This window comes from Malaclemys terrapin, chromosome 3 (assembly GCF_027887155.1).
Source record: "Malaclemys terrapin pileata isolate rMalTer1 chromosome 3, rMalTer1.hap1, whole genome shotgun sequence".
NCBI lineage: Eukaryota > Metazoa > Chordata > Testudines > Emydidae > Malaclemys > Malaclemys terrapin.
Genome location: NC_071507.1, coordinates 3,771,952 through 3,792,492, shown reverse-complemented (window position 1 = coordinate 3,792,492; position 20,541 = coordinate 3,771,952). Strand labels below are relative to the sequence as shown.

Here is a 20,541-nt window from a genome sequence, read left to right as displayed (position 1 = left end):
AAGGGAAAGAAGGCTGGGTAGTGGAGCACCCACAGGGGGGACACATCTCAAAGAACTCCAGTTACTGTGTAGGGCAAGTAAATGGAGGTTACTTATCTGTAACTGGAGGGTCTTCAAGATGTGTGGCCCCTTCAAGATGTGTGGCCCCTATCTGTCTTCCACATGTGACTACGCATGTGCACCATGAGCCTGAGTCTGGAGATTTTTAGTAGCAGTGTCTGTTGGTCCCTATGTCTAGTTCACACATGGGAGATTTGCAAGCAACAGTCAAACAGAAGATGGGTGCGAGGGCACAGAAGTGATGGCTGACTGGAATACTGCTGTCCCCACAGCTGTGTCTGTCGTAGAAGACTGGACCAAAGCGTAATGATCAAGGAGCTCCAGGTGGCTGCCCGACATATCTCCAGTAGAGGTACGTCTCTCAGACATGCAGCAAAGGTTGCTTGTGCTCTGATGGAATGAGACCTCACTCCCTCCAGGAGAGGGATGCGAGCTAGTTGGTAGCAAAGGATAATGCAGCCAGAGATCCATTTAAAAAGTCTCTGTGCAAATAGAGCTTGACACCTTGATTTCTCTGCTATTGACACAAAAAGTCTAGGCATCTTTCTAAGTGCTTTTGTTCTCTGTAGATAAAAGGCCAGCACTCTTCAGACATCTAGAGAATGAAGCGGCCTTTCCTTATCAGACTCATGTAGTTTTGGAAAAAAAAATTGGTAAGTGGGTTCTTTCTCTCATGTGCAACTCTGAAATTACTTTAGGGATGAATTCCAGGTGGGGGTGAAGAGGGATCTTTCCTTTATGAAAGGTATATATGGTAGGTCTGCCATGAGTGCTCCTAGTTCACTGATTCTTCTAGCTGTTGTGATGGCAACTAGGAAGGCAACTTTCACCGAGAGGTGGGACACAGAGCATGTGGCTAAAGGTTCGATGGGAGGTCTGGTGAGAGATGAATGAATGAGGTTGAGGTCCCATTGAGGGGTTGGCTTCACTAATGGTGGGAAGGATCTAAGAAGTCCCTTCAGGATGTAGGTGTGAGGAAAGGAGTCCCCACTCAAACTTTCTACAAGTTTTGTCCGCCAGACCAGAGAGGCTAGAACTCTGGACAGAATTATTACTTTGGCAATGATGCTGACTTTTGCTGGTGAGGAGACTGGCGGAAGCCAGGTTTGACAGCAATAGAGATGGAGCCTGGCAAATGGCCTCATGTGTGTGCATGAGACCTTGTGGCCAAGGAAGGAGGAGCAAGCTTTGGACTACTGCAGTCCAAGGTCTGAGGGTGACCTGGTTTATGGGGTCTCCTTGGCATGGAATCTTTTGTTAGGTAGATAGGCTCTTGCTGCAGTCAAGTCCAAGGTCACTTCTATGAAATTTATGGACCTAGTGCGGGGGGACTCTGAATTGGTAAGGTCTTGACCAACGAGGAACCTTCTGTGACCTGGGTGAATGTGCATGTGAAAGTATGCGTCTTCCACATTGAGAGCCACAAACCATGTGCCCTCTTCCAGAGAGGGAAATATTGATGCCAGTGTGATAATTCAGTCAAAAACCAGTCGGAGAACACTTCAGCCTCCCTGGTCACTCAATTACAGACCTAAAAGTCGCAATTCTCCAACAAAAAAACTTCAAAAACAGACTCCAACGAGAAACTGCAGAACTGGACACCATTAAATTAGGCTTGAATAAAGACTGGGAGTAGATGGGTCATTACACAAAGTAAAAACTATTTCCCCATGCTAATTTTCCCCCCCTACTGTTACTCACACCTTCTTGTCAACTGTTGGAAATGGGCCATCCTGATTATCACTACAAAAGTTTTCTCCTGCTGATAATAGACCACCTTAATTGATTAGTCTCGTTACACTTGGTATGGCAACACCCATTTTTTTCACGTCCTCTGTGTATATATATCTTCCTACTGTATTTTCCACTGCATGCATCCGATGGGCTTTTAGCCCACGAAAGCTTATGCCCAAATAAATGTGTTAGTCTCTAAGGTGCAACAAGTACTCCTGTTCTTTATGTCTGAATCCTGGTGATCCCACACGTCCTTGTGTCATCAGCGGGTTCAGATTTCTATCCAAGCCACACCAGAATGGCCCCAGTGCCAAACTTCACGGCACACTCATTTCCTACCTCTACCCTAAACTGCTCCACTTCCTCATCACGGCCAGTGTGGCCTCGTTCCCCACGGATCTCACACCAGGTTTTCCTGTGGCCTTTGCCACTTGAAGTCAGGGCTTGCGCTCCAGATTCCCGGTGTGCTGTGCGCACACACAAGCACGCTTCTCTGCGCTCCCCCAGCCAGGAGGTGAACTGGTGAAACGAGCACGTTCAGGGACAGCAAGGTAAACCCCAGTCTAGGTGTGTCCCATTTAACTCTCAGAGTGGTGGGGCATATTTGTGTGGCTAGTGGTCCACTCCCACCTCCCTCCTGCTGCCAGCCATGGGCTGGGAACACTCTCCAGTTGCTGGACTCACCTTTGCCTTCCTCTAACAAACCTCCTGCCCTTCCACCTGCAACTCCCTGCCCCCACCAGCGACTGACCCCTATCCCCCCTTCCTGTTGCCAAGCCTCCAGCAACCCCTCTGCACACCTGTCCTGCTATCCCAGAGCTTCTAACCTCTCCCCCCGAAGCCACCCTCCTACTGTGACTCTCAAGAATGGCCCGGCCCTCGATTGCCAGCCCTTCGGACTCGCTGAGTTTCCAGCTGGGAGAGCGGCAGCATGTTGAGTGTAGAAGAGCTGGCATCATCCGGGGCTTGTTTCTCAATGCCAGCAAGATGTCAGCTAGCAAACCAGCCAGGCGTCCTCCGCACAAACGTCTCCAGGCTTCACAAGAGAGACTTGGCGGCTTTATAGAGGGGCGAAGAAGAGGAGGAGCCTACGTAGGCAGCCCCTGCCTAGCGTGTCATGCCAATAACAGTACCGACAGCCAGAGAGAAACTGAGGCTGAAGAAAAATACTTTACAATATGTAACAAATCCTGCTACACCCCCTTCATTTCCCAGGGCATAGCAGAAAGGGATGCTGTGGTGTGTGAGCAAACCTTCTCTCGTGTAGATCTGCTTTGCCATCGGCAGTGGACAGGCGCTCCGACTCAGGGCTGTTCACACGACGGTATCTCAGAGAGCGCACTTGAGTGGTAGGGGAGTCTGGAGGCGCCCGTATCGGGGAGCTGGGGCAGACACCACTTCTCTGTTCCTCTTCCATCATGCACTGGGTCTGTATGGGGGAAAAACACAGAGAACGTCAAGGAGCTGATGGCAAACACGGGGGAGAACCCAGCACGGCTCACCACCTGGGACGCTCGCTCTGGGTTTGAATCTCCCCCGTCTCTTCCTTCCAGAACAATACAGTCACAGCTGTCCTCTCACGGCCTGTGCTGGCTGTGCTCAGAGGAACGCAGGGGCTTGTCAACACAAAAGCTATTCCACGTGAAGGAAGGGTGTGAATTTTAAAGCAGAACAGCTGTCCTGGAATAACACCGTGTGTGGACCCTCTTACTTCAGACTAAGAGGATCTTTTCTGGCTCAGCTTCATGCACGTCCTCAACCGAATCTATTCGTGTGTTTGGAGTGAACTCGCTTTAAAAAAACCACTCTTGCAGCAGCTAAGGGAGTCGAGGTGGGCAAGGGAGAATCATCTCTGTCACACTGCCTGCCCGGGACCCCGGCGTGGCTGCCCAGAGCCTGCTCCTGTACCAGGGCGCTTTTCTGGCAGGGGCTGGGTGTTATGTAGTCCCTCATCTTCTGGCAGTGCTCAGGGCCCACGTCTGACCTGGGCCCTGTTGTGCTGGCAGCAGATGGTCCCTGCCCCACAGAATTTACCATCGACACAAGACCTGAGTGTAACAAGCAGGAGGGAACTGGGGAGGGAGGACAAGAGGAGTACAAAGGTTGTCGTGCTGGAACTGTACAGCAGATAATGCCCCCCAGAGTGGATGCGGCTACACCGGGTAACGGTGTGTTACACTGGTGTAGCTATTTCTGTAGAGGAATGGGAATAAATCAGATTGGGATAAGGCACCTTTTTAACAGCATACCTGCGTCCACAGTTGAGGTGGGACTGGTATGCCCCATCAGTGAAAAATCAGCCCCCTAAGAGACAGTGGTACAAACTGTGTGTGTGCAGAGCAGGTCTGACCGTGGACATATGCCAGGGGATAGAGATCATTTAGACTGTGTGTGAAACGAAGAGCTAAATAATGAACCTGCCATCCCTGCTGAGCATCTGCCCGGGATCGGCTGGCGATTTCCTGCAGCGATCACAGGAGAAGCAGGTCTGGAGGAGATGGCAGTGATTTCGTGGGCTAGTCCAAGGAGGCAGCTCTCTGCACAAGGGGCGGCGAGGAAGAACGCGGGACAGAGTTGCAAAGGGCTGTAGGCCCAGGAGCCTGATGCAGCGGAGAAAGGGAGACCAATGGGAGGCTTTGGTCAGAGTAACGGCCGACGGGGAAGCAGATCTCAGCCCAGGGTTTTGCATAGCTTGGAAGGGAGCAGGGAGGCCAGAGGCAGGTGGCTGCAGTACTGAAGGGGGGAGCTGCAGAGGGCCTGGCTGGGAGACAGAGAAAGGGTTGGATCTGAGAGATGTGGAGAACAGTGGCAAGGTCTGGCTGGTGCCTGAACGGGGGAGACAAGAGTGGGGAGTCAGAGCAGCCCCAGGGCTGCAGGACAGGGTGCCCAGGAGAACAGTGGTGGTGTCAGCAGTGGTGCAGACAGCAGCGGAGAAGGGAGAGCTTCCGACGCTGCCACAGCGTTCAGTCTGGTGCTGAAGCAACACAGGAGGCTGGGACTGAGCCTGGAAGCAGCGACGCCGCTGGGAGCTTACTTATAGTGAGCAGGAGCAGCTCCTCCTGCCCAGGGGCTGAGGACTCATCTGCAAAGCTCTGCTGCCGTGTCCTTTCATCTGAAAACATGCAGCATCCAGCTACAGCCTCTGGAATGGGATGGATCACTGGATGAGTCCCTGTTCTGTTCATTCCCTCTGGGGCACCTGGCACTGGCCACTGTCGGTAGACAGGGTAGCGGGCTAGATGGATCTTTGGTCTGACCCTGTGTGGCCGTTCTTATGTTCTCTGACAGAAAGAAAAGGAGAGGCCTGAGTTTCGTGGGGCGGGATGCTATGCCCCCAACCCTGCTTGGTGTCAAGCAACTGCAATTTTTGTTGAAGTCCCTGGGAGCTCCAGGTGCTCACCACCTGCGGGAGGTCCTCAACTGCTTCTCCTGGAAACTGGCAAGAAACAACAGCCCACTCAGACTGATGGACGGTCCCCCTGGTCAGACTGGGGCTCCTGAAGAGGGCTCTCTTATCTGTGGGTGAGCTTTCCGGCATGGCTCACCAGTGCTCTGGCATTCAGCACTGTCAAGATGTACCATTACTGTGCAGAAAGGAGGTCTGAATTCCCCCTTTGACATGAAGGCTCCTGGTGTAACTCACATCTATCTCTGAAGGAAATCAGACTGGCATGATAGGGGAAGCCGAGTTTTCCAAGCCCAGTACCTTGTAGGTACCATCCAGCGGGAATACAGAGAATGACGAGCAAAAGAAACCGTCGGGAAGGAATGTCTATGGCTGCCAACTGGAGCAGTCCAGAGAGGGAAATGAGACCAGCAACATTTGCTCCAACACTAACATTTTGACATAACTCCTGCATGAGCCAAAATGAGCACCCGCAAGGAAAACCACCAAGTGCCGGGGCTCTCAGGGGCGTCTCAGGCCCGAATGAGAAGCTGCAGTATATTTGGTGGCTCTCAAGAACAGAAAAAGCTGAGGTGACCTTTGGAACCAGGAGTTACAGATTTTTGTGGTGTCAAGTATCAAGTGTTAGTCTGAATCTGTAAAAAGCAACAGAGGGTCCTGTGGCACCTTTGAGACTAACAGAAGTACTGGGAGCATAAGCTTTCGTGGGTAAGAACCTCACTTCTTCAGATGCAAGATTTTTGTGGAATATGGTTTCCACAATATGGACATAAGAATGTAAGACATGATGGAAACAAAGCTTCCCCACTCTAGTGTATGATCCTGCACACCAGGACTACACACCAGTCTCTAAAGGGAACATGCCAGTCCACAATACTTGCATCCAAGAGTTTTAAATGAGTTGGCTGTGATGCTCTCCAGACTAGTGATGTTAATTTTTAATAAATCCTAGAATACTAAGTAGCTCCAGAGGCCTGGAAGAAAGCTAATGCCGTGTCAATATATAAAAGGCATGCATGGAATGACCCGAGTAACGACGGGGCAGTTAGCCTGCCATTGATTCCAGGCACAGCCATGAAACGGTTGATATGAGTTTCAATCCACAAAGACCTAAAGGATGGGAATATAATCCATGTCAATCAACAGGCCTTCATGGAAAAAATGAACTTGATATCATTCTTTGACAAGATCACAAGTCCAGTTAATAAAGATAACCACATTGACATTATATACTTGGACTTAGTACCACATGACACTCCGATTAAAAAATTAGCACTAAAAATCAGTATGGCACATATGAAATGGGTGACAAACTGGCTGACAGATCTCAAACCTAACTGTTAATGTGGAATCATCATCCAATGAGAGAGTTTCTAGTGGGGTCCTGCAGGAACTGGTTCTTGGTCCAAAAATATTTGGCATTTTTATTAATGATCTGGAAGAAAATATAAAAGCCTTGGTGATGAACAGATGATGAAAGATTGGTGGGCTGGTAAATCACGATGGGAACAGGTCACTGACACAGAGTGATCTAGACCACTTGATGAGACGGCAGTAATTAAGTAATATGTGTTTTTAAACAACAAAATTCAAGGTCATTCATCTAGAAGCAAGGAATGCAGGTCACATTTACTGGATGGGGGCTCTGTCTGGGAAAGCAGTGATGAAAGGTCTTTGGGATCCTGGGGAAAACCAAGTGGACATGAGCTCCCAGTGCAATGCTGTGGCATAAGGCTAACATGAAGGAATATTGAGTGGGAGTAGGGAGGTGATATTACCTCACTGGTGAGACCACTGCCAGGTACTGGGCCCATTTCTGGTTTCAAAAGGGATGCTGAAAAACTCGAAGTGCAATTCAGAGAAGAGCGACAAGGATGATTTGAGGTGTGGAAAACCTGCCTAGCAGTGAGAAACTTACAGAGCTCAAGCTATGCAGCTTATCCAAGAGAAGACAAAGAGGTGACTTGATCTTGGTTTATAAGTACCTACAAAGGAAGAAGATGTCTCATACTAAAGCAGCTTCCCAAGGCATGGGGCAAATCTTCCAAAATGGGATGTCTCAAAGACACATATTAGTTCAACCACAAGTTTTTAGGCTAGACAGCATCACACATGAAGCAGGGAGAAAGAATTCTCTCAGGGCAGCACCCACTGGGTGAGGTTCTCTGCCTGTTATACAGGAGGTCAGACCAGATGGTCACAGTGGTCCCTTCTGGTTTTAAATCTATGGCCTGAGTTGGGCACGTACATCTCACTGCCGGACAAGAGGAAGGTTCCTTACTTTGCTGATGCTGATCCTGAGTTTGTTGCGGTTCACGTCCGTCTCTTCCCAAACCTCGGTCTCGTTGAAGGCCATGTTAGGAGCCTGGCCCAGCCCTTCCACTGGCCGGCCTGGCAGGATCGGAGGAGCATTCTCTTGGTCGCTCAAGTGTTCACCCTGTAGGACATCTTCAGTGTTCTCACGCAGCAAGTCCCCAGGAACTGGAGTGACGTTAACCACCCTACGGGGGACATCAAGACAGGACAACGACTCTGATCACAGAGAGAACCAGGACTCTGATATATCCTGCACCATGGACCTGCCTCAGCGCCCCATGCCATATGTAGGAGCTGCCAGGCTGGCTGCATCAGGGGTCGTAACCTTTCCCAGGCCTGCAACCCATGCCACAACAAGTTCACGAAATTCCTCCCCTCTAGCAACAAACAAAGGAAGGGAGTCCCCCAGACCTATACATGACCTCTTGGGAGTCACAACCTCCAGGCTGAGAACCCCTGCTTCAGAGAAGGTGCTGGACTCCCCAGAATGGACAATTAGGGAATAGCCTGCTGTAGGGGAAGAGTCCCCCTACCCTCAAGCCAATGGGGCTCCATAAACCTTACCCATGTTGTCCTACCCAGTGGGACGGAGCAGGTGCTCGTCATCCAGGTATGACAGGACTCTCACAAGCACCTAGGTGACTTCAGAGAAAATTCCAGTTGCCTCCTCTTGGATTGTGCTGCTAAACCACTCGGAAGATTCTAAACATCCCACCCGCACATGTCTATTCAAAGCAAGTGTCAGACAGGACCGAGTCAGGGTCCACCTACTCCAGTCTCCTGTCTTGGACAGGGGTCGCTACTGATGATCCAGCGGAAAGCGAAGGAATCCTGAAGAGGCAGATGTGGGCTAATCTACCCACATGTCAGGTTTTACCCTGATCTCTAACAGGTAGAGATCGGCTTAAACCCCAGAATACAAGATTTAATATCCCTGCCAGAACATGTTAGCACTCGCTATTAGAACGCTAGATATTCTTGCCACCCATATAAACATCCAATCTCTTTCATCTGACAACCTCCCAGCCTCTGCGACTTCCTGTGATGAGGAGTTCGAGGTTAATCACATTCTGTGAAAAAACATTTCCTTTTATCGGTCATGAATTTGCCACCTTTCAATTTCACTGACTGTCCCCTATCCTAATGCTGTGAGGCAGGGAGAAGAGAACATCCCACCCCCCTTTTCTGAGCCCTTCATTGCTCTAATGACTGTTGTCACAGCCCCTCTGATTCACCACCTCGCTAAAACAGGCAATCCCAATCTTTTCAATCTCCCGTCGGAGGAGTTTTTCCAGGCCATTTTTAAATATCTAAATAGCTTTGTCCCAGAGTCACGGACCCCATTGGAGAAAGCCAGATACCGCATAATGTGTATCAGCACAGGCTCGCTCTGGCGAGCACCAGGGACCGTGTAATGTGCACTGGCACAACGGCTAGTGCCACGCACCACGTCATGTGCAGCACCCTCCTAATGTAACAGCGTAACCAGGGGAACGTTCCCAGTAGAACATTTAAGGTGATAACAACAAGACAAATGCTCGGGATCCAGGTGCAGTCCAGTGACTTAGGCACACCGTATTATACACACTTCATCTCTACAGCCAAATGAACAACGCTTCTGTACCTAATCCTATTGTCCAGGGCAATCATGGCCTGTGTCCCTTCCAGTGACTCTCCCTTGGCCCAGTGCTTGCTGGCAGCATGACTGGTGTGACCATAACACTCACCCAAACATGGCGGCTGTCTGCCTGGTGTTCTGCTGTGGTGGCGTGGAGGTGCTTGTCGACAATAAAATGTCCGTTCCAGCTTTCTCCCAGTCAAAGGCCTCATTCTCAGTAATGCCTCGTTCCTTCATGCTGTTCTCAAACACCGACATGATCAGCTAGAAGAATAAACATAGCAACAAGGAGGAAGGTATAGGATCTGTAACAGCTGACAGCTGCTTTAAAGAATGCCTGAAACGCAGCTTGTTCAAACTCACAATTTCCATTTCATGGGGATTTCTGACCTTTTGAAATTTATTTTAGTTCAGAATCAGAACAAAAAACTGAATTTTTAAAAAATTTCCTGTGAAACGGAAATTCTGAAATAATTCAGTTTTGAACATTTAATTTCAGAAAAAAATCCCAATTTTGTTTCAAAACAAACTGTTAATTTTTTCATTGTTATTTTATAGTTTTGACATGATTTCATGACATCGGCAGTAGTGCATGTGACATCGCATCATAACATCAACGAATAGTCAAAAGATACTATTTTGTTTTTGTTTTATTTCATTAAAAAAAAAGCATTAATGACAGCTGCTACTTAGTACACACTGAAACCTCCTTATTTTCTAATCTAGCTCAAAGTGGTTCCTGTTTGTGTTGTAATGAAACAATCTGACACTGACACTTGGATCTAGACAATGAGATAAACGCTGAGTGTGCTAATTAGAGGAGCAGCTGTTTTCAATTTTCTGGAGTTACCCGGGAATCATTTCTCGAGAAGATTGAGAACAGCTGCTCCTCTTATTACAATACTGAGTGCTTACCTTCTTTTCTTGTTGAAAGTATAAAAATAGACTTTAGCTATATTATGACTAACATCATAAAACGACGTTACTGGTAAAAGTGTATAATATGACACGCCCCGTCCTATGATAACATGCTATGTCTTCTGATGCATTACTACTATATGTCATGAAACAATGTAAACTACTAGATAGAAATAGTGTAAAAGTGAAAAACATAACATCAAATACATTTCAAATGGAAATGTTTTGAAACTAAATTTCAAACATTTTCCAGAACAAACTTTTGGAAACTATTTTTTTTTAAATGTCTCTCCCCTACCATCCCTCCCCCCCACACAGCAGAAATGATTTTATTAAAAATTCTGCATTTGTCAAACATTTTCTGCCAGAAAACTTTTGATGAAAATCTTCTGACCAGCTCCAGTTGGTACCTCTTTCTCCCGTATCACAGGCCTTCGCGTAGCTAAGGTTCTATCAGCCTGTCTCCAGAAAGCTGAACTTTCAGCCTGTTCTAAAAGCCATGTCCCCTCTCAGCTCAGCCTGGAAATGGGAATGCCCAGTTAGGGCCCCAAGTGGAGTTTATGGGGCACATTTAGGGTCATTTGGTAACGTGTCTCCTGAGACACAGCACTGCCAAACATGACCTCTTTTACAAATTGTAACTTTTTATAATGCTTTTTTGAGTGGAGATAGGGGGAAATAATGGGTAAGAGCCATAAAGCTAATATCGTGAGGATGCCCCAGCCTAGATCTAGTTACTGGACTTTGTAGGTGATGCCCTGGAGTGGCAGGGTGGGCTGCGGAGAGCAATGCATGGAACACCAGCACTGAGTACAGACCCTTGAGACAGAACCCTTCCATACAAACTATCCAGTCACCTAGGGGAAGGTGACCTGGCCTAGGAGCTAGACAGATATGAGTGCAAGTCTTCTCTTCCACTGACTGATGTTAGTATTGCTGTATACTTAATATTAACCAAGACCTTCCAGCCTTACCCTCCAGGGGGAGGATCCCTCATTCTCTGCTCAGGTAACTGAGAAGTTGCTCACGTAGAAAGGAAAACGTGCCTGCTGGCAGAGCTGGGCCGAGACCGCCCAAGGTGCGGTCACTAAGCTGCCCTCCCTTTGGAAGTAAAGGGGCAGAATGCACGGCTTTGTCTCTGCTGCCCGCAGCCTGTGAGATACCAGGCTGAATTGCCCTAGCAAGAAGTCATCTATGGTGGCAGGTCAGTGCAGGGAGTGAGACAGTAGCTGCAGGAGGGGGAAGGATGGTCTCTGTAAGGCAATGGATGGAGGCCTGGACACCTGGGGGTTGGCCTGGGCCCTGCCGCAGCCCGCCCGCCTGGTGCTGGGTGAGTCAATTACACGACAGGGGCTGGGGGCACTTAGCCATCTGTGGTCAGTGTGGGGAGCCCTCCCCCTGCCAGAGCACCAGGATGGACTGTGATTAACACTCTGGACGAGGACTCAGGGTTCAATCCCTGGTCTGCCAGTGCCTTCCTGCATGCCCTTGGCCAAGTCACTTCATCTCGGTGGGATGGAGCCACCAAATCTGCAGGCTGGTTCGCCCCTCCAGGGGTTTGCATTGGTTTAACGAAATAAACTTCAAAAGCGATGTAAGTTAAACGGGTGCAACTTTCCCATGTAGCCAAGGCCTAAGTGACAGATTAGTTTTCCCTTCCTTTCTAAGAACGGTGCCAAGAATAGAAAATAAATGTTACGGAGAGAACATCAGCCATTGCTTCCCAAGGCTGTCCCTCTCCCCACTGGCTGCCTAAAACATCTTAAAAGCTAGGAAAAGAAAGTGCACGTTTTTAACCTTGATTTGATTAAACCATGCCGCTGGTTTGCTGCTGCGTCCCTAGAGCCTGGAGCTCAGCTCTCCTGCAGACCAGATGTGTGCATACCTGCCCGGCATGATTGCACGGTGGGGCTCATTCTGCAGGCAGGGCCCATGGGACGCCGAAGGAAGACACGCATATGCAGAGTAGCCAGCTACTGGCAGCGGACGTGTGAACATGCTTCGCTCAGACACAGCTGCTTGAGGAACATAACCTGGATTTTCCAAGAGGGTGATTATGCACCCTGCAGGCCCGACTGTCACTATGCCATGTAGGACGGATGTTTTAATTGCCTTTAAAAGACTGCTGACAACGTTCAAACAGCTCTCACGCCACCGAGGTTCATGGCGATGGGTCTGTCTGCCTCAGAGGTTGGGGCTTTTTGTTTGATGGGGTGGGAGGAGAGAGGAAAAAACTCGGAAGTGACAAACCACCCTATGACCCTGCCTCTCTCCGGCTTCGCAGGAATGGCCTCTCCACCTGTGAACTCAAAGCAGCCCTCCCCAGTGACATGCACCAGGCTCTCCACAAGGCCAGTCTCTTACCTGATAATCGGGCTTGGTGAAGTAGTCCAGGTTCGCAATGTGATCCAGGAAGAGGTGGAATTCAGACGGCATGTGTTTGAGCAGCATTCGATGCTCATACTTCTCTTTGATCATGCCAACTTGCTCCTGCAGAAAGGGAAATACACCAGATCCCCCCATCACGCTCCTGGGTGCACACTCCTAACCCCTCAGCCTTAGCCCGTCTGCAGTGGGCAGCACAGACCCTTCAGGAGCCCCCAGGGTCTTGCTTACACACACTCCCTAGCAAAGTGAGGCTGATCTGCTCATGCGGGAAAGCTGGGACTCCACTTGGGAGCTGCCCCTTCAGTGGAGACTCCTAGGGGCGGCTGCTCTCTGGCTCTTCCCTCCCCCAGGGGGATCTTTCAGGAACACCTGGATGGTCTGTTTTACTCCCACGGAGTCAATCTGATTCGCCAGCCAACACTCCCATTTAGCACTTCCTGGGAAGCTGGCTGGCGGGAAGGAACCCGTCAGCTCATCACCACAGGACAGACACGATGGGCCAGCAGACAGGGCTGAGGTGGTCAGTGATGGCAGACAAGCTGAGACAGCACCATTCATTTCCAGCTCGGAAGCAATCCACACACTGCATTTTAGGCCACGTTACAGACTGAGAAAATCACCTCTGAAAGGAGATCAGAGGGGGGGAAGGAAGCGTTTGCGTGTGCGCTAAAGTACAGCCAAAATCCTACCCGGCGATGCTGATGTTACAAGCCAGCTTTCGTCCCATGAACGTAGCTAGGGAAGCGGCAGGAAGCACCGTGAGAGTACACTGGTAGATTTACTAGTGAGCAGCCTTGGTTTGAAGGTGATTTAAGAGTATTCCAAGAATTGCTGCAGCGAGATGGAGTGTGCATTCAGTGTAAATGTTAGTTTACTCAGCAGCTGTGGATGGGGCGCTCTCTTTGAGACAGGCGGAAAGTTGTTCCCGACACCTACACCCAAGGTTTCAGTGCAACAGCCCAGGGGCTTGACTCTGTCCAATGCTTTCTGAAAAGCCCTGAAAAACAGCTTCTGGTTTATGCCGAGGTGCAGGAAAGGGGAGTGGAACAGCTGCTGGACACACTTTACCCCCGTCACCCATTACACCTCAGTCACCATGTTTCCTACCTTATCTTTGATCTTGCGCCATGGAAGCTGACCAACTGCAAACTCCACTAACATGTAAAAGAGGGACCACAGGTCATCATGTCGACCCATCTCCTGGAGAAAAGGAAGACAAAGTAAAGCAAAACCAGCCAAACAGCATCTTTCCTGCTGTGTGGGAGATGGCGCACGTGCGGATGTGCAGAGCCACCACTGCGTGTCAAGGGGAGTGAACACCGCCTTGGGCATGTGTCACTTCCATTCTCAGGACACTTCCAGAAACAAGGGTAAATATTATTCAGGTTGTACAGTCAAGCGCCCAGACCTCAGGAAAGGAGGTTATCCGTGCAAGCTGAACTTGTGCCCCTTGTGCATATGCATGTGCGTGTAATTACACAATCACAGGCTATTTTTTCCACAGGACCCTGCTTCATTCAGGGCACAGAATGGATGATGCTCAATGCATGGGAAGCTGGTCAATACTTCTTTTTATCCCCATTCTTCAGCAGTCTGCAGGCCATTTGCGGGGGATCTGCAGAACACGATGCAGCTCCCGGCCTCGAAGCGTGATTACTAATCCCATTTCTGACACTGACTCCTTCTGTGACCTTGAGCTAGCCACTTAGCCTCTGGGACGTCAGCCTCCCAATTTGTGAGAGAGAATAACACTGATCTGCTATTTCCAGGGAGAACTGTTGGGGTTAATTAGCTGTCTGGGAAGCCCAGTGAAGATTAAAAGTGCCGTATCCGTGTTTTACCGCTTACAGTAATTACACATATGCATTTCCAAATCTCCTCCTAAAAGCCAGATCACTTGGGATGCAAAAAGGCTGGAGGGAAGGATGAGATCGGACAGAGGGGACTTCTGGCAGGAACTTTAGTTCCATAGTCTAAGCATCAGAAGAATTTTACCATAAACACAGGAAACTGCTTAAATATTTACAAATATTGGATGAGAGGGGGAAGACCAGACCTCTGGGGAGACTGGGGCGAAATAGGCCAAATATTTTGCAGAAGTAACGTCCCTCTTCGGAGGAAAAAAATCTAGGATTTGTTCTGAGTTACCCATGTCCTGCCTTGAGCAGGGGGTGGGACTAGATGACCTCTTGAGGTCTCTTCCAACCCTAATCTTCCATGATTCTCTGTCGCCAGGGCTAGGCTGCCATGAGCCACAGCCTTCCTACGGCCAGCATGCTGCTGGGGCAGTGGGGCCCTGGGTCCATGGCCAGGAGCCGCACAGGGACATGGCTTTCAGTTTCTCTTGTATTTTGTATTTTATTTTTTCTTAACAGCAGCAGCAAATATTAGACAGGCGAGTCGAGAAAAGCCAATGACTAGCTCATATTTTTACACATCCAGTCAATAGCCTTCCACCTCCACTGGAGTCATCTGACACATCAGCTTCCTGTAAGCAACAAGCAACTCACACCAGCCGACCCCTCCCGCAGCTGCAGAGCTACTCTATGTCTACACGGCAATAAAACCCCCCCAGCATCGAGTCTCAGAGCCCGGGTCAATTGACTCAGGTTCGCGATGCAGGGCTAAAAATAGTAGTGTGGACGGTCGGGCTCGAGCTGGAGCCCGGGCTCTGCCATACACCCCCCTCGTGGGGTTTCAAAGTCTGCACTCCAGCCTGAACCAAACGTCTACACTGCGGTTTGGAGCCCCACCGCCAGAGTCAGCTGCCTCGGGCCAGCCCTGGCCATTCCGCTGATCTTTTATTGTAGTGTAGACGTACCCTTCGTGACTGCAGGGGTGGGAAAACCCTTCTCTTTTAACCCCTAAGAAATGGAGATACTCACTCGGTTTTTGTGTGCATTCACTGAAGCATAGCGGACCGTTCCCCGAAACCCAGCAACATTGCGAGGCTGATGGGAGACAATACATAATCTCAGAAACAAAGCAGGGTGTTGGAGAAGCCAGAGTGCAGCAAACTCCTAAAGACTTCCCAGCTCTACCCCGGGGCCATACAAACCTGAGAGCTGCAGATCTCTTCTTAACAGCCTTCCCTGTGATCAAGTGGGCACATAAACAGACCACACGTGCCTTAGTCCTACACTTCCCTGAAAAACTCCTTCTGCGCTAAGGGGAAAGTGATTAGTAAAGTCGCTCCGGGCAGCAAAGCTGTCAGCATCACCCAGGTTTGTACCTTCATAACCAAATTTCATTTTGAGCAGAGAGTGAGTGCAGGAGCCCAGAAGCAATCCTTCCTTTGAGTACAAACTGGTAATGGGGCAGTGTGGGTAAGCTAAACCCAAGGCAGTGCCCGAGGGCCAGCCCAGTGGTTTGCTATTCTGATACTGCCGTGGATAGATGCAGGTGCTGATCCTCCCCGATGCCTCCATTTCCTGAAGACAAGCAGTCCCCACTGGAACACTTGATGAGACCACACACTAGAGCATCCTGCTCTGGCCCCCACACGATGGACTGCACTGGAGCCACTAGGTCACATTCGTCTCTAATATCTCTGTCCTGCCCCACTTCCAGTGCTCAAACCCACTCATTTCACCTCTCCAGGTACTTGTATGGCTCCCATCACCATGGTATCTGAGTGCCTAGACAAGAACTTCCCAGTTCCCTACCTATTCCCCACCCTCAAGGCAGGTGCTGTCAAAAACTCTCCCCTACCTCTGAACATGCCCACATGGAAGCTACATGTTAAGAGTTAACAAGTGGAAAACCTTCTGATGTTCACCTATTTTCCCAGGCTCCTCCGAGTTCCTCTTGGAGCCTTTGTTCCCTTTTCTTTACTCTCACCCCTCAAATGCCCTTCCCCACCCAGGAGATGGACACAGCTGTCTTGAGACCAAGTCAGCACTGCTCCTTGCATCCATCACAGGAGGTTATTCCCACTGCTGACGGGGCTGAGAGCGCTGCTTCTACAGATCTCCCAGGTCTGCACACCTTCACCCGTGGAAGACGTGATCATTCTGAACTAATTCCATGTAAAATAATGAAACGTGGCAAGTGATTATGGGGAGCTTTTCAGATGTAAATAATAATAAATAATAATAATAATAATAATGGGTAACGGTGGGATTTTCAAACGTAATGGGTGCATAGTTAGACCAGGGGGAAGTTGGCAATGGCCAAAATGGGCTCAGAGTTCAGCCCAGGGCAAGCACTTTTGAAAATCCCACCCTAAAAACTCCAGACAGACCTAGGTGCTTAGAAGTCAGAGCACTCGGCACCGCAGTGCAAGGAGATGCCAGTTCAATTCTCTCATCACGTGGGAGGCAGCAGTCGGCCCTGAGGACTCAGTTGCGTACCTCGATACAAACTTCCCTTCAGTGCTGATTGGTCTGAAGGGGATTCTATTCAGTCCTCCTGGCCAGCCTGGAGAGGGGCTAGAATTGCAGAGCTGTGAGAGAGGGGCCTAAGGCAGGAGAAGAATGTGAGAGTCCTCAAGGCTCAGGGATGGATTGGCTGACGGGCAGTTTGGTAGAGTTCATACATGTCTGTGTATCCTCTGACTGCCTCCCTCTGCCTGTGGTTTGTGGTCTCAGACTATCAGCTGTTCAGCAAGGTGCAGGCATTCAAACCTTGATTTAAATAATCTGATTGAAATCAGTGTTACCAAATCTCAACCCAACCCCCAAATCTGAACTATTGTAATTTCTGATTAAAATTTAACATGAACTGAATGATAAATGCTGGGTTTTTCCAATGTCACTGCTGGTAGGGTATCTTATTTGAATTTCACAAAACTGAGGTAGGCAAAAAACAAAATATTGAAAAATTATGACCCCGATTCTACAAATACTTAAGCGCATGAGTAATTTTACTCATGTGAATAGTACCACTGACTTCACTGGGTTTACTCCTGTGTTTAAAGTTATGCATATGTATAAGTACTTGCAGGATCAGGACCTAAGATTGTATTTTTATATTAAAATGTTCTCTTAATGCCTATTTGGATTTTTCTCACCACAAATTTACTTCAGGGTTAACGGTGAGTATCTGCCTACCTTTTCATTATCAAAGTTCAAAATGATGAATTTTTTTATACACGTATTCACGCAAACACTGTGTTATTGAGTTATCCATACTCAATGTATAATGCAGCATTTGAAACCATAACTAAAATCCATGATCAAAAGTCACAAGTCTATTATGCCACTGAGTCCCATTGTTCCAATTCACTGAGGGTGATTTCAAGGCTTTCAGAATTAAAGTGCTTGAGAAGGAAAACCAACCTGGATGCCCCACCTGCTCCCTGAGGTTTGTAATCCTGGAGCACACCAGCCCGAGTGATGAAAATACTCATTCAGTCCCAGCAAAAGACACTGTAGCAATTAACACCTATGATGCTGCTTTCATGATCCAGCCTTGGTCCTCCCAGAGCATTTACTTGAGACTTCCACCAGTGAGCGGCTGTTACATTTTCAGTATTTCATTGGAGAACATGACTTTCCGAAATGTAGATTTGGCCTGCAGTTGAATTACTGTAGATGGAACTCAACTACCAGCAGAAGACTCTTCTACGTATTCAAGTGTTGATTCCTAAATTGTGAGTGGAAGCTGGCACACACGGGAATATTTCATAAGCTGGAAAGTGACGTGGTGTTAAACCTGTGCTTTCATGCTTTACAAGTCATAATGCTTTCAGAATATGCATTTTGCAGTTATCTCATTGCAGTTCAGCACAAGATTTTTTTCCGTCTTCTTTCACACTTCAACAGCTTCAGCCATAGCTCATGAATCTGTTCGGAATCAAGTCCCAACAATGCTGCCTTCAATATCTGGAGCAATTCCTCAGCAAACCTCTTCAGGCCAATATTTGTCACTTTCTGGCAAACAGAGACTATATCCTGTCACTGCTCTTTACCGATTTTCATTGATTTGGGCCATTCTGAAACAAGCTTCTAGGCAATCTGCAAATGCAGATTCCACTTTTCTTCTTGAGGCATCACAAATACATGGCCATCTCTACGCTTGTCTTTGCAAAGTGGCTATTGTGCAAGAACTCATCACACAGGCCCTGCTCCTGCAATTGAATCCACGTGGCTAACCCCCTGAGCCCTACAAAAGTCAATGGGGCTCCACACTGGTACAGGAATCCAGATTCACGCATCACATCGCAGGATCAGACTGGCCTTCAATACCATGGTCCTTGCCACTCTCTCCTTCCAAGTCTTCTAGCAGGAATTGTAGAGTATGTGCAGAACAGCCAGACTTTACTCACCAAGGTCATCTTTTTCTTGTAAGGCTCCCCTTCTCCTCTTAGCCTCGTTAGCTGCATTGTCTATCACAAAATCGATCACTTAGTATTCTCTCTCATATTTTGATTGTATCACTAGCAATTGTGGTCAGATGTTTGGAAGAACGGGAGTAACTGGAGATGTCTAGTTTGTCACACACAAACAGTCCCTCCCTCAGTAGTTGCTGTCCCATATACAATAGGTTTGCTATGAACGTCACACCTCCCATCTGTACTCAAGACACATGCACTCTCCGGACAGGTTGTGAAAATACACAGTTTTCTCTTCTTGAAACATTTTATTCAGGAAATGGCCACCAGTTGCAAACTCTGAAGGAAGAGTACGGTCTAGTCAAAGCCTTTCGGTTTTCTTGACTTGTGGATATACGAGGGATCAGAAGGTGGTGCTGCTGCTTGCAAAAATATCACAGGCCATTTGCTTATCAATTTTGTGTTTCAGATACAAAAGACTTCAAAAAAGGGCTAGGACTTGACTTTTTTTAAGTGTGCATTTTTTAAAGTGTGAAAAAATTCCATGTACAATCCGAAATGCTATAAACAATTAGGAAATTCTAACTGAAGACAAAAGTACAAAATATCCACTTTAGCCATTTAAAACTATCAAATGAGAAGACAGTAAAGAACTAGAAAATGGTAAATAAAAATCTGATTTAAATTTTAAAATATTTGATTCATTTTGTAAACTTTAGGATTTCTATACATTTTGTTGTTCAGGTGAAAGGATTTGTCTTTCTCCTTTTGTAGACATGCCTAGCACACTGGGGATAAGTGCCAGAGTCCAGACAATAAATAAGGCCACGTTCTAGTCATGGGTATTTTTAGTAAAACTCATGGACAGGTTGTGGGCAGTAAACAAAAATTCACAGCCCGTGACCAGTCCATGACTTGTATTATATACCCCTGACTAAATCTTGGGGGAGGGGTGGCCCGGGGGTGCTGCTGGTGCTCTAGGGGAAGCAGCCTGGGACATCCATTGGTGCTGGGGGGGAGGGGGCCAGGACCCCCGCAGGTGCTGGGTGAGGGGGTTGGGGGGGGGAGTTTGGTGGGCTCCCTACCCTAACCAGGCTCCGCGTGGCTACCCAGAAGCAGCAATATGGGTCCCTCCCTCAGCTTCTAGGTGGAGGCGTGGCCAGAAGGCTCTGTGTGCTGCCTCCGCCCTGAGCGCCAGCTCCCCAGCTCCCACTGGCTGGGAACCGTGGCCAATGGGAGCTGTGGGGCAGGGCCTGTGGGCAAAGGCAGCACGCGGTCTCCGCCTAGGAGCTAAGGGAGGGTCATGTCGTCGCTTCCAGGGAGCCCCCCCTAGGTAAGCGCAGACCAGAGCCCTCATCCCCTCCTGTGCCCCAAAGTACGCTTTGTTTATAAGGAGCTTTATTTTGGGGAACTGTATTAGGTTCGCACCCTACAGGGGAATGATCCTAGTCTATTGGATAGGTGTTCATCCCTATACATTGAGAACAACCAAGTGGACGAGGTACATGTGGAATTCACTGACACAGCGCTAAGCACTTAAGCTGTATTGCTTCTAGGAGAGGTTAGAAGCCGCCTCCAAGTCCCCAGGCCTGGTAGAGTGTCTCCAGCCCCTTTGCAATGCCAGATGGCGCCAGCAAACTCTTTTCCAGCTCCTCTGATGGCACTGAGGAAGATGTTCATACCTGAGCCAAATCTGGGGTCAATGAAGTCAAAACTGAAAATGATTGGTGGGGAGATGATGTGCACCCAACACCCTCTGCCAAAGTACATTCAAGGGGAAGAGCCTGGAGGGAGGTTCTTACTGATAAAGGCCCCAGGGATTGAACA

General features: G+C 48.6%; 1 protein-coding gene across 2 annotated transcripts in view; it reads right to left on the bottom strand.

Moving 5' to 3' along the window:
* Nucleotides 1-20,541, bottom strand: part of TTBK1 (tau tubulin kinase 1) — a 113,867-nt gene that overhangs the window by 37,782 nt on the left and 55,544 nt on the right. For both annotated transcript variants that reach the window (XM_054024430.1, XM_054024429.1), the window contains 6 exons: nt 15,326-15,391; nt 13,548-13,640; nt 12,417-12,542; nt 9,244-9,398; nt 7,482-7,701; nt 3,048-3,223 (listed from right to left, as the gene is read on the bottom strand). In XM_054024430.1, the coding sequence (XP_053880405.1) occupies nt 3,048-3,223; nt 7,482-7,701; nt 9,244-9,398; nt 12,417-12,542; nt 13,548-13,640; nt 15,326-15,391 (836 nt within the window). The remainder of the gene's footprint in view (nt 1-3,047; nt 3,224-7,481; nt 7,702-9,243; nt 9,399-12,416; nt 12,543-13,547; nt 13,641-15,325; nt 15,392-20,541) is intronic.